At 40.3% G+C, this 11,729-nt stretch overlaps 3 protein-coding genes across 3 annotated transcripts; all 3 read right to left on the bottom strand.

The window, feature by feature from the left end:
- Window positions 1-244: 244 nt before the first annotated feature.
- On the bottom strand, window positions 245-2,695 carry LOC108857970 (uncharacterized). Its single transcript, XM_018631970.2, has 5 exons — window positions 2,456-2,695; window positions 1,967-2,136; window positions 773-1,878; window positions 617-694; window positions 245-545 (listed from the first exon to the last, which is right to left on the bottom strand). The coding sequence occupies exons 2-5, from the start codon at window positions 2,124-2,126 to the stop codon at window positions 492-494; spliced, it is 1,398 nt and encodes a 465-aa protein (XP_018487472.2). The 5' UTR covers window positions 2,127-2,136; window positions 2,456-2,695; the 3' UTR covers window positions 245-491.
- Window positions 2,696-4,785: 2,090 nt separating this feature from the next.
- Window positions 4,786-5,609, bottom strand: LOC108857215 (senescence associated gene 20). The gene has a single exon (XM_018631166.2). The coding sequence runs from the start codon at window positions 5,410-5,412 to the stop codon at window positions 5,095-5,097; it is 318 nt and encodes a 105-aa protein (XP_018486668.1). The 5' UTR covers window positions 5,413-5,609; the 3' UTR covers window positions 4,786-5,094.
- Window positions 5,610-8,773: 3,164 nt separating this feature from the next.
- Window positions 8,774-11,018, bottom strand: LOC108805127 (uncharacterized). The gene has a single exon (XM_018577096.2). The coding sequence runs from the start codon at window positions 10,567-10,569 to the stop codon at window positions 8,971-8,973; it is 1,599 nt and encodes a 532-aa protein (XP_018432598.2). The 5' UTR covers window positions 10,570-11,018; the 3' UTR covers window positions 8,774-8,970.
- Window positions 11,019-11,729: the final 711 nt, after the last annotated feature.

Below are 11,729 nucleotides of genomic sequence, written 5' to 3'. Positions count from 1 at the left end.
GCATGGCCGCCACGTGGCTCTCTTTAATGTTGTTGACACGGCCAGGATCTATGACAAAGCGTCTACGTAATTGCCTGCGTACTTGAAAAGCCTGTTGGGCTTCAGCTATTATCGGCCCATTTTCTTAAGGCCGGTATTATTGTGTAGATGAATCTATATGGACTGACACAATCCAATCGACCCAGTAATGTAACCCGGTCGATTTGATTAAACCATCTTTATATATCCCCCACTCAACTAGTAGAAAAGGTCAAGTCCAACCGCTAATAAGCTTTTAGCAATACATTACTCGATAGTTCGAAACTGAAAGCACACCAAGTCAGAGAATTCACAACGAGAGAGTCAACGACAAGCTTCAACACACGAAAACATGGTTTTGCACCCAAAATAATTCAAACTTCTTTTTTTTTTCCATTTCAGTTTTATCATAAGGTAGAGGGAGTTTGCAAACTCCATGAGTTTTGTTTCTTTCACTCCTTGCTACTATATGCTTATGAACTTCCATATAGCCCTTTCAGTCGAAGTATCTCTTTTCTTGTCTCAAGCTGCAAGAAACCCCCCATAAACTTCCATATAACATCTTACAAGTATTGCAAAAGTTGTATTTTTTTATTACCAGCTCCATCTGCAACGAGATCATATACTCGGCTTGTTTCATCTGAGTTTGCTTCATATCTTTAACTTCCGCCCATATCTATTAGCATAGAAAGAAAAAAAAAAAAGATAGTTACTAAAATATGAGAAGGAAGTTAAGACCCATCAAATTAATTACCTCACTCAAGACATCCATACAAAGCTTCTCTTTCTCTTCTCCATCGTCCTCAAATGCGTCTCCTGACATGGCCGTAACGTACGAGGACCCACCACAAGATGATTTATCTATATTATTCTCTTCCTCATATTCCCAAGACACCCTCTGATCATCTTCCCAATGATTGTGCATCATAGACGAAGAAGCAAATCCTGTGTTACCCTCATTGTAACCATCCTTATCCTCCAAAATCATGTTGAGTCCTTTCAGATGGGCTTGAAAGTTTGATGCAGCATCCCAGTCAATCTCTGAATATGTATCCTCAGCAGATCTTCTCTTGCTTGGTCCTACCATGTTATTAGCCACAGCAGAAGTCCCATTTTGTGTTGGATGGAAACTTTGTTGATCCCAATTCACTACAACATTTTCAGCTTGGCGCGAGGACATAACTCCTTTACTTGCTTGAGATGGAGCTTCGTGTCTAGCTGAAGATTTATTGATCGCATTTCTAAGAACTGATGAGTAAGATGGACCAGATTGTGACACATGTTTCTGAGCTACTACTTCACATTCATTAGTCTTTCCAAGATTGACAACTCCATCTTTTGAGTCTTGTCCTTTGTTCTCTGAAGATTTGAAAAGACTGCTCCACTTATCAACACGTGGTGCTCCTCCTCCTGAGTCACCTATCTCCACAAGAGAAGAAGCCGGAATAGCCTTTCTAGATGATGATGGTGATGATGCAACAACATATTTAGATGTTGATGGTCGTGGTGGTGCCCTTACTACATTTGGCGATGGTTTAAACAAACGGAGCAGCTTGTTTGTCTGAACACGGTCAAGCTCAAACCAAAAGATCTTCTCATCCTTGTAATTATCAGCAATCACGGGTCCAAACGTTTCTTCCACCAAAGGCTCACACTTCGCTCGGACTCGTACCTTTACCTGAGCAGGGTACGGACTTGGATCAGTCCCGTTATGAGACCAAGCTTTGGGATCAATGTTCAGCTTTCCTTCGCTCGCAGCTTCAAAGACTCCGTGTAGTGTTCTATCACTGTAGTTGAAAAGGAACAGCGTCAGACCAGGTTCGATGTTCTTGATGTAAGCCATGTGAGGGCCTGGTAAACCTGAGTCAACAAAAAAAAAAGAATCAGTATCAAACACATAGTTTCGTCACAAGAGATTTAAAGATTTTGCAAAAGGCTCAAAACTAACCAAACAAGTTCTTAGCGAGACACTCTTTGATAGTGCTGAACTTGCATCCGAATATAACCGCGCAGAGATCTCCCTTTTGAAGTTTCCTTACAGACATGGTTCCGTATAGGTTTTGGACGTCTTCCTGTTTATAGGTCTCTGTCTTCCTCCCTGCACCCATTGCTTCTCGCCTGAAACAGAGAGAATCAAATGTATTTAGCTAGGCTTTTTAGTGAATGGTTTAACACAAGAATCACCGGACTAAATTTTGATTTTCTTTTAAAAAAAAGTTCAAAAAATCTTTGGTTTTTTTCTGAAATATTTAACTTCAATTCAATGGAAAAGTCTCTGACTAATTCAAATTATATGGTAATGTTTCTAATTATGAAAATTTCTAGATCCGCCACTGATCGGCTCTTAACTTAAGCAAACATCAAAAGATCTCATACACACATGTCAAGAGGAAACATAAATCTCATGTAAGATCTGATAGATCACACGGTTGCTTACCTGAACGAAAGATCCTAAGAGAGAGAGGAGAAGGAAGCAGATCCAGGATCTTCAGAGACAACACTTCCTACAGATTTTCAGCTCGGAAATGCATGAAGATCAGGACATTTTTTTCAAGAGAGATTGAATGTTAAAGCTAAAGTTTTAGGGTTCTTTCGGGGTTGGCCGAGAAAGTTGATGAAGATTAAGCCCTTTATCAAAAAAAAAAAAGTTGATGAAGACTTTGAAAAAAAAAGATAGTAGAGTGAAACAGCAAAACGCTGCTAAGTTTCCTAGACAAGCAAAACTGGCGCGAAATAGAAATCTTTATGAGACGATTATGCCCTTTTGAATTTTGGCATCTGATACTTAAGTGGAAAGTTTATAGGGGCGTTTCGGTAATATCGTTCAGCGAGTCAAGAAAGACGTTGCAGTTTGCAGGGGGCATCATGTTAGACCATCATCAAAGGTGAGCGTTGAATTTATTAACAGTTTAATACACTGTAGTATGGGGTGTTTCTTTCTTAGAGAAAATATGGTAGGCCTGTTTTGGTAGATGTCAGATTTTAATAGGCAATATGCATGTAGACAAGCACTGCAAATATAAATTCGCACCAAGGTCACACATACAGACTTCATTAGATTACCTCTACAAATTCCTACTAAATTACTTAATAGTAGAGGAATCATCACATGTCATGTATATTAAATTTGGATCGGTTATGATAAAACAAACAACTTATAGAATCTTTTTATATGTCAATGTATATGACTTTAGAAACGCATGCATGCCTAAAATTCAGTTTTAAGAAAATCGGTAGATGTCATTAGAGCGGCTCAAGGGTTCTTAATGGCCTAATATAACCAAATTTCTTGCCAAATTCTGTTGTTTCTTTTTAACTTACGTTAGCTGGTTTCTAATGTACTGTGTACATTCTTGTTCAAATAAGACAGAAAATGGGTTGTAGATTAGTAATTATACTTCAGTTCAGAACACATTTGTTCACTTACATATAATATAATCTCGAGAACTTTACATCAAACTGATAGAAATCACTTATAAATCAAACATCAGTTGTCGTGGATTGGAATTATAATAGAAACTGAGTATTTGAAGGGAGAGATAACACACATTTCCAAACCATATATTGTCCTTTTTGGGCATGGGGGACATTATCCAAGACACAACTAGTTCAATGCATGTCAATATTTGCGTCCTTTTATCACAATCAAATTAAATAACGAATGGCTTTTCTTGGTTTGATCGTTCAGTCAATTTGCTTTGCTTTATTAGTTCTGTTAATATCATTTTATCGTCACACCATTTTGACCTAATGACGCCAAAAGATATTAAGTGCTTGTCCACATCCACAAAAAGACGCATGAGAGACCTTCCTCGTTGCTTCCTTCGTATCTTTCTCTTTCACAATTATTATTTTTTTGTTATTGTTTGCGTCCACGGTTACATATAATAAACTTTATATGTTTCATTACGAAATGCAAACGTTGTTAAAATCATAACAGTTTTCAAAACCTAAGTAAGGAAACTTAGCTCATACTTATCCCGAGACATCAAAGTCAAACTCCCTAAATAGATTGAAGTCTAACGTACCTAAACACTTTAAAATTATATATAATGCATGGATTAGATTTAGAACCACATGTGGAACAATGCAATAAACTCAATTTGTTTGTTAGTCAAAACTAATAACAAGTAGAGTTGTACATACACAATTAACAGCTAATCCGCACAGAGGTGTGAGCTAAATAGACAGCTTTTATTTTCTGTCAACATATCATAATTTTCTCTCTGTTTGATAACTTACATATGCTGATGCAGAATTTCAGATTCTATAAAAACGTTTAACGAGTATACAGCTTTTATTTCCTGCAACATATATCATATTTTTTTGTTTGATAACTTACATATGCTGATGCAGAACTTCAAATTCTATAAAAACGTTTAACGAGTATTGTAAGATGCGAAATGCACCTTCTATTACCAAATGGATATACAGTAATTTTTTTTGTCACAATATACAGTTTGTTTATGATATAATTTATCTCCTATGTAAAACAAAACAGAACAATGAGAGAAACATTAAATATTATGATGAACACTAGTTTTAACATCTTCAGTACTTGTTGTTTTATTATGTTTTTGTGGTCTAACTGTTATAGAATGTTTACCGTTATAAACTCAACTCCATGATGAAATTAAAACAACAGTAAGGCTATGCATACACAAATTCACAGCTTATCCACTCAGAGAGATGAGCCCAAATGGTGAAATGGGCAGCTTTTTATATTGTTTGTCAACAAATGCATATTATAACGTTTAACGAATATAATAAGATCCCAAAAACACTTTATTATAAGATAACCAAACGTTACATCAGACACAACGGCGCAAGTCAACATGGGTTTCTCCATGCTTGTACGCACTAAAACACAAAAGGCACACGATTTTAAAGCAAAACAATAGTAATAGAAAGAAAAGAAGAAACTAGCGACGACCAAAACGCGACCTTTGAGCGTTATAGCCCACACCGCGTCTCAACCCATAAACAACAAACCAACCAGACACCGACACGTAAGCAACAGCCTTTATTTTAGTTATTAATTCCCTGACGTGGCTGTAACCTTTTTACCACAAATCCTCAAATTGCAAGAACCAGACCCGGGACGGATTTTCCCGCCCGACCCGAGAATTTGCTCTTCCACACGGAAGGACAATGCGACGGCTTAATCTCTGCCGACCTTCCGGCGGCGACGGCGCCACCGACACGCGTGACCGTGAGCGAGGTGTTGGAGTACTCCCTCACCTGAGTGATCACCCCATGCGATACGGTCCAGGCGTGGATCCAGGAGACGGAGCCGGCGGCGTCGCAGCCCTCAGCGATGACGGTGGATCCGAAGGAGACGACGGATAGAGGCGAGAATTCGAACGGCGGAGAGACGCCGGTGAGCGTGCGCATCAAAAACTGGTGCGGCGGAGGGCCGTGGAACCAGTAGTCGAGGTCCGGGGTCAGGGTCCTGTGAACGGATTCGACGTCGCGAGATCTCAGGGCGTCATACAGTCTCAGAACCACGTCTCGGTTCTTGGTCTCAGATTCCGCCAGAGTTTCCAGTTCTTGAAGAGTTTTAGGATTATAAACTGGATTAGGATAATGGAATTAAGAGAAGATTAAGTTTATTCAAAATGTTTGTGATGAATATGGGATTTATATAGCCGTAGGCTATGGGGGCTGGGGTGTGATTCTCTGTGTCCCATCCTATTTTCAAAGTTCTCGGATATTTAGCTTTGTATCTGCACGTGTCGTCATATGATTGGGTTAATCTGGTTTGTGGGTCCGGCGATGAAGTTTCTTAAAGGACGAATCAGCTAATGTTTTGATCTTACCGTGTAATTAGGTGAATAATTAATTGAATTTGCTTGTGTGTAATGTATTTTGACTTTGTTTGAGTTGAGAAGGAAAATAATTACTTCCCATTTAGTTTCAATAAAAAGAAAAAAATTACTTCCCATTTAACCCAATCTCAGATAGCAAAAATCTTAGATACCAGAAAACAACCAATTAAGTTCTTCATAATGCTGTATATATACACATAGTTTTACTTTTGGGTGAGTTTTCATGGGTAACTATTCATTAGCAGAATTAATTAATATTTTGAGTAAATAAGAACATGCAAAGAGAAATGTTGAACGAGTGTTTTGGCCCCGCCAACCATTAACAGAAGTTTCAAATGCAGTACTAAGGAACAGTCACCATGACACATGTCATGCAGAGTGGCCACCTATGACCATCTAGTCATGTCACCACGACACGTCCGCTTCCTCGTAGTAATTATATTTATACGTTAAAAAGTGTTCAACGTTGATCATTTTTTTTTTAATTTTAATTAAAACTATTTATTAAAACTACCCGATAAACGGGAATTCAAATCTCGAATACAAGTTTTGAATCGAACAAAATTTTCCAAATCAATCATAACGACACTAGTACACGTTCACTAAAACGCTTTGAAATCCATAGAATACCATTGACCGTTCTCTGCCGACGATATGACCACTTGAAGGGTGAGGTTTACCTCATTGCCTCGGATGCCGGTTCTTCTCGTGTCATCGCCGAAGTAGCTAGTCTCTGATGATCTCCTCTAATTTGCATTCTTGACTGACATTAAACTCTAAAGTCGAATAGGAGAGGTACAACAGACTTACAAAGAATCCGGAGCCTCGACAACCACCAGACCAAGGATGCAACGATGTGACGACTAGAAGCCAGCAAGCAAAGTGCATCCAAGAAACCACAGGCTGTAATATCGACATAACCAAAAACAAGAGCTTCAGTTCCTGCATAAGAAATAAAGATTAGCCTGCCTAGAAAGCCAAAGAGCCTCTAAAACATCGGGATGACCAATCTTCAACCAAGTCTCCTCGCTGGTAAAAGTCCAACTGACCAAATCGAACTCCTAAACGACGCCTTGGCCTGAGTTGGAGAACTCAACACCAGTCTCCTACGCGCTGCTAGAAACCCATCGATGGAGACACAACAAAAATCAAGACAGCGAAACTTAAGCTACTCAGAGCCACACGCAAGGCCCGAGAGACATGAATACTGATTCGTGGTGAGATGAGACAAACAGAGAGAAGCCGTTGTAGACTTGATAGTCTGCCATGACGACATAGTCTTCCGGACTACTCAAGCTTCACACGCAACAATTCCTAGAGAAACTGTGACCACACAGCCACAAAGATCACCAGGGACGTGCCTTCAGAACCAAAGAAGCCTCTGTTGAGACGTCGGCGAAACCTGAACCCAAGACGAGACACCAAACCGTGGGACAAAGAAAGCCTTTAAAACCTCTCCACCCACAACCACTGTCGCATAAACCGATGAAGAACAGAGAAGAGAGTCTCACTCGAAACCCCACGTGCCGACACAACCACAAACCACGATCCTGTTGGAAAATGAGATCCGTCGGCATTTGTACCTTAAAAACCGACTCCGTCGCACCACAACCCCCAACCGCCTCGTTGATTCTCCAGGAGGCAACCCGAACACCAGATCTATTATTCCCCGGGAAGATCTAGGGTTCCGGTGTCGAGAGACTTCCCACAGAACCATACATATTGACGGCGAGAGAGATGGTGGAGAGGAAGCAAAGAGAAAAAAAGGCGACAGGGAAAGAGACACCTCCGGCGTCGGAGCTAACGCACACCGGTACTGCCGCCGGTGTCCCCGAATGTCGGAGCGAAGAATTTTTTTTTTCTTTTTTTCTTTTTACTTAGAGAGAAGGGAAAGAGAAAAGAGAGCTTCAACGTTGATCATGGCCTCAAATCATAAACACCAACGTTGATCATGGCCTGCAAAAAGTACTTTATTGAAATGGCAAGGTCGTTTACTGAATACTTTTTGCAGGCCATGACCATTTATTGAAATGGCAAGATCGCTTACTGAGTACTTTATTGAAATGGCAAGCTTTAACATAAATAAAATATTGAACTAGACAACAAGTTGATTACATAAGAAAGTAAAAAAAAATGGTTGATTACACAAACAAATAATTAATTATATACGCTAGTGGAATTCTGAAGTGGTTCTCAAAGAAAACAACTCTTCTGAAAGCGACGCCTAATTCTTATATTGCATAATGATAGTGAACTTAGTCTGAAATGACAATTTATGACATTATATATAGTTTTGTTAAAGTTTATGGAATCGCAGATGGAGAACACCTAATTCCTGTATTGCATAATGATAGTGAACTTAGTCTAAAATGACAATTTATGACATTATTTATAGTATTTTTATATTATTTGTTAAAGTTTATGGAATCCCTTATAAAGCAGATGGAGAACACCAGTACCGATCTTATAAGATATTTTGTAAATGTTGTCGGCTATATGTGAGATCAATTATGTATTCAATAAAAGCCTAAGAATAAACCTGGACCAGACTAGCAAACGTGCCAAACCTATTATAGTTTGATTTTATTCGATCCTGTTACGTTTGGACTTTGGATTAGTATATACTTTATTACACAGCAAAGAAAAACATGAATAATCAATCTAAAAAATTAATTTTTAAACTTCATATAATGAATGCTATCTGATGTACTTTTACTTGTTTCTTACCAAAAAAAAATATTTTTTCAGTTTTGTTATGTGTCAGGTCTTGTGTAACGGGCCATATTATAAAAATCCGAGTTGCTATATCGAACAAACCCAATTGGCCGAACATCAAAGCCTTATACCAAACCGGACAATATCTTGGGTTAAAATAGGAGGATTCAACCAGCATTATCACCAGATTAGGCAAGCACAGGCATCACATAGATCGGCATAAAAACTCAAGTCTTATAGAAATAATCTGGCCGTAGCTGACGAATTTACATTACAATAAAGTTCTAAACCGGAAACAGATATGGAGATATTACACAACTCAAATGACAAAACCTGCTTCCATCAAACGTTGAAACAATCAAAGAGAACTACCAGTGGATTCATGACTCCACTCCATTGGTTGTTCAAATCAAGCTTCTCTGTGTATAGACAGAGGAGAAGGCGGAGTCAGCACAACCTCGCTTTTAACTTCACCATTCTCTCTAGGCGTCTGTACATTCGGACTATGCACCTCTTTCCAAAACCTGCTCGGAGTGTTAGCTCCGCTCACGTTCCTCGGCGAGCTCCCTAGACCACCAACCTTAGGATCAAACACACCGTCTTCCCTCGGCAGAGGAGACACAACCAAACTCTTCTCTTGCTGCTGCGCCGCCGCTCTCTGACAGAACTTGTCTTCCACTATCTCATAAGAGTCCACAGTCCTAACTTCCTGAGCCAAAGAGCACCAGCAACAGAACAGCCAGAGAGTACAGTCAGCAACCGCAGCGTTTCCGAAGCAGAACTTGTAACTCGGAAGCTTGAATCTTTTCCTCATCTGGATCCTCCAGAACCCACCGTAGAGCAAACCAAACACACAAAGCAGGATCCCTGATACACCAAGCGCCTCCCTAACCGTCTCGTTATCGATGTTAACCGCAGCCAAGTTGAATATAAAGAAAGGCGCCAAGCAGAAGAGAATAAACGTCGCTATGTGAACGTACATGTTCCCAAACCCAACTCTCTCCATGTTCCATCCAAACACACAGAACGTACAGAAGAGAGAAAGATACGCCAAGGAGATCTCATCCCATATATCCAAAACTCCACCGCTCCACTGAGGATCACTCACAGGAACCATCCTGTTCCCGTTAGAAGCAAACGAGTACCTCCTCTCTAAACTAACTCTCCGGTTCACAGACCCTTCTTCACAACGCTGCAGCTGATTCTCCTCATCCTCCTCATAATCTTTCCCAAGGGGACTAAGCATAGTGTACAAGGCCGCAGCAGCAGGAGCACCAATAGCAACAGAGATACAGACGGCGACACCAATAGGAGGCCTCTGGGATCTTCTGTACCCAACGTTAAGCCCACAAAGCGCGTACTGAGCGAAACAATTCAAGTGAAGCAAAAGCACGACGACCATCACGTGCATCCACTCGTGCGGCTTATAACTCCCGTTCTTGCAGTAAACCTTCCTGAGTTTCGCCACGTCATCGCGGCCCCACCTGCAGAGGAGCACGAGGTGGTAGAACCGCTTGGGGTGCTGGTAGAGACACATGAGGGTGAAGAGGCCGTTGAGGATCTGGTTGTTGACCTCGAACCACGCGTCCCGCTCGGACTTTTTGGGGAGGGCGCGGTTGAGCATACCGGTCATGACCATGAAGAGGATGGCTCCGGAGACGGCGACGACGAGGATCCATAGGAAGAGGGCCATGTTGATGGGGTTTCGGATCCATTGTTTCCCCATGGTGGCGAGGGAGGTCCAGTCGATTTTCCGGTGGAGGACGCCGCTGATTCGCTCCCGGATGCTCGAGGTTTTGACGGAGCGGGAGACTTCGTCTCTCTGCTCGGCGAGTTTCATGAGCTTGGCGGAGGGTGAAGGGAGGACGGAGGAGGACCAGGCTTTGGGTTTGTTGCCATCGGAGGAGATGAGAGTTCTCCGGGAGGAGGACGATGAGACGTCGAGAGGGCAAAGGTGGTTGCTTTTTTTGGATGGTTCGTGGATCTCGGGTTTGGAATTGGATCCCATGCTTTTTGGATCTCAAAGATGGAAGCTTGAGCTCAAAGGTTAAACATTTGGGGAAGAATATAAAACCCTAGAAAGGGGACTTGCTGGTGAAGCTTCTCTCAGCAGCACATAGAAACCAATAAAGACTTCAGCTTTGAATGAAAAGGAGAGTAAAGAATCAAAACCCTAATTGGGAAACTCGTTGGATCGAATTTTTTAAAATAGTTATAAAATTTCGAATCAGATGCAATTACCCAGAAAAAAAGAAAAAAAGAAAAAAAAAAGGAGAAAGAGAGGTTACTGTGGTGAAGAAATTTCAAAAAGGAAGCTTTGAAGAAGGAAAAGAATAAGCGCGTAAATCAATAAAAGGAGTGGAATTGATTGGAGATGAGATTAGTCGTTGAGGAGGAGGAGGAAGAAGAAGAAGAAGTCTCAGAGATTCTTTTTCATTGGTAGCAGTTAACTTCAGCGTTGATCAGCCCGCCCGCCAGTCTGGACGTCATTTTCATTTTTCTAATCGAATTAAAAAAAATCTTAATAACGTACTTTACTGTATACACACACAAAAAAAAAACAAATACGTTTTTCACATTGATAATTTACAAATACGGTACTTAAATACTTAATTAAATGTATTACCCACCTTCCAAAGCTCTGAACTGATTATTAAGATTATAAATGATCTTTGACTACACCGAGATTCTCATGTAATAATGTTTTACTATGTAAAATGTCAGAATCGAAAGCAATCGATACTGGAAAACTCTTGATAATGCACAAAAAAGTACTACTTTGAACATTTAATGGGGTTAAGAGGCAGAGAGAATATGGAGAATACTCTAAAGAGGTTAGCTACTGTACTTTGAATATTTTATAGTGTTATAGTCTTATAGATGCAGAGTTTTTTTTTTGTCACTGTTTGTTACGAGTTTGTAATCAGGTATAAATGTTTTTTATTATCATGATTTTATCAAAGGTCCAAATGTGCTATGGATGAATTTAGCAAATACAATCAAAATTAATAAATAAGCATTCACAAATACAATCTCCATCGGATCCATAATGATGACATGGCCAAGTGCAATCAGCGCATAGAGCTTTTTGCGGTTGCGGATGATTAACATCTGGTGATGGCGATATCTCTTGGTGTATCACAGGCGAGATGGCTTCGGTTTGCAACG

The sequence above is a fragment of the Raphanus sativus genome, chromosome 5 (genome assembly GCF_000801105.2).
Source record: "Raphanus sativus cultivar WK10039 chromosome 5, ASM80110v3, whole genome shotgun sequence".
Lineage (NCBI taxonomy): Eukaryota > Viridiplantae > Streptophyta > Magnoliopsida > Brassicales > Brassicaceae > Raphanus > Raphanus sativus.
This window is presented reverse-complemented; position numbering and strand designations above follow the sequence as displayed.

Coding starts and splice junctions, on each gene's coding strand:
- LOC108857970 (XM_018631970.2), bottom strand. CDS start 2,126: ATGGGTGCAGGGAGGAAGACAGAGACCTATAAACAGGAAGACGTCCAA. Junction 1,879..1,966: donor TCTCGCTAAGAACTTGTTTG/GTTAGTTTTGAG, acceptor TTGTTGACTCAG/GTTTACCAGGCCCTCACATG. Junction 695..772: donor GTATGGATGTCTTGAGTGAG/GTAATTAATTTG, acceptor CTATGCTAATAG/ATATGGGCGGAAGTTAAAGA.
- LOC108857215 (XM_018631166.2), bottom strand. CDS start 5,412: ATGCGCACGCTCACCGGCGTCTCTCCGCCGTTCGAATTCTCGCCTCTA.
- LOC108805127 (XM_018577096.2), bottom strand. CDS start 10,569: ATGGGATCCAATTCCAAACCCGAGATCCACGAACCATCCAAAAAAAGC.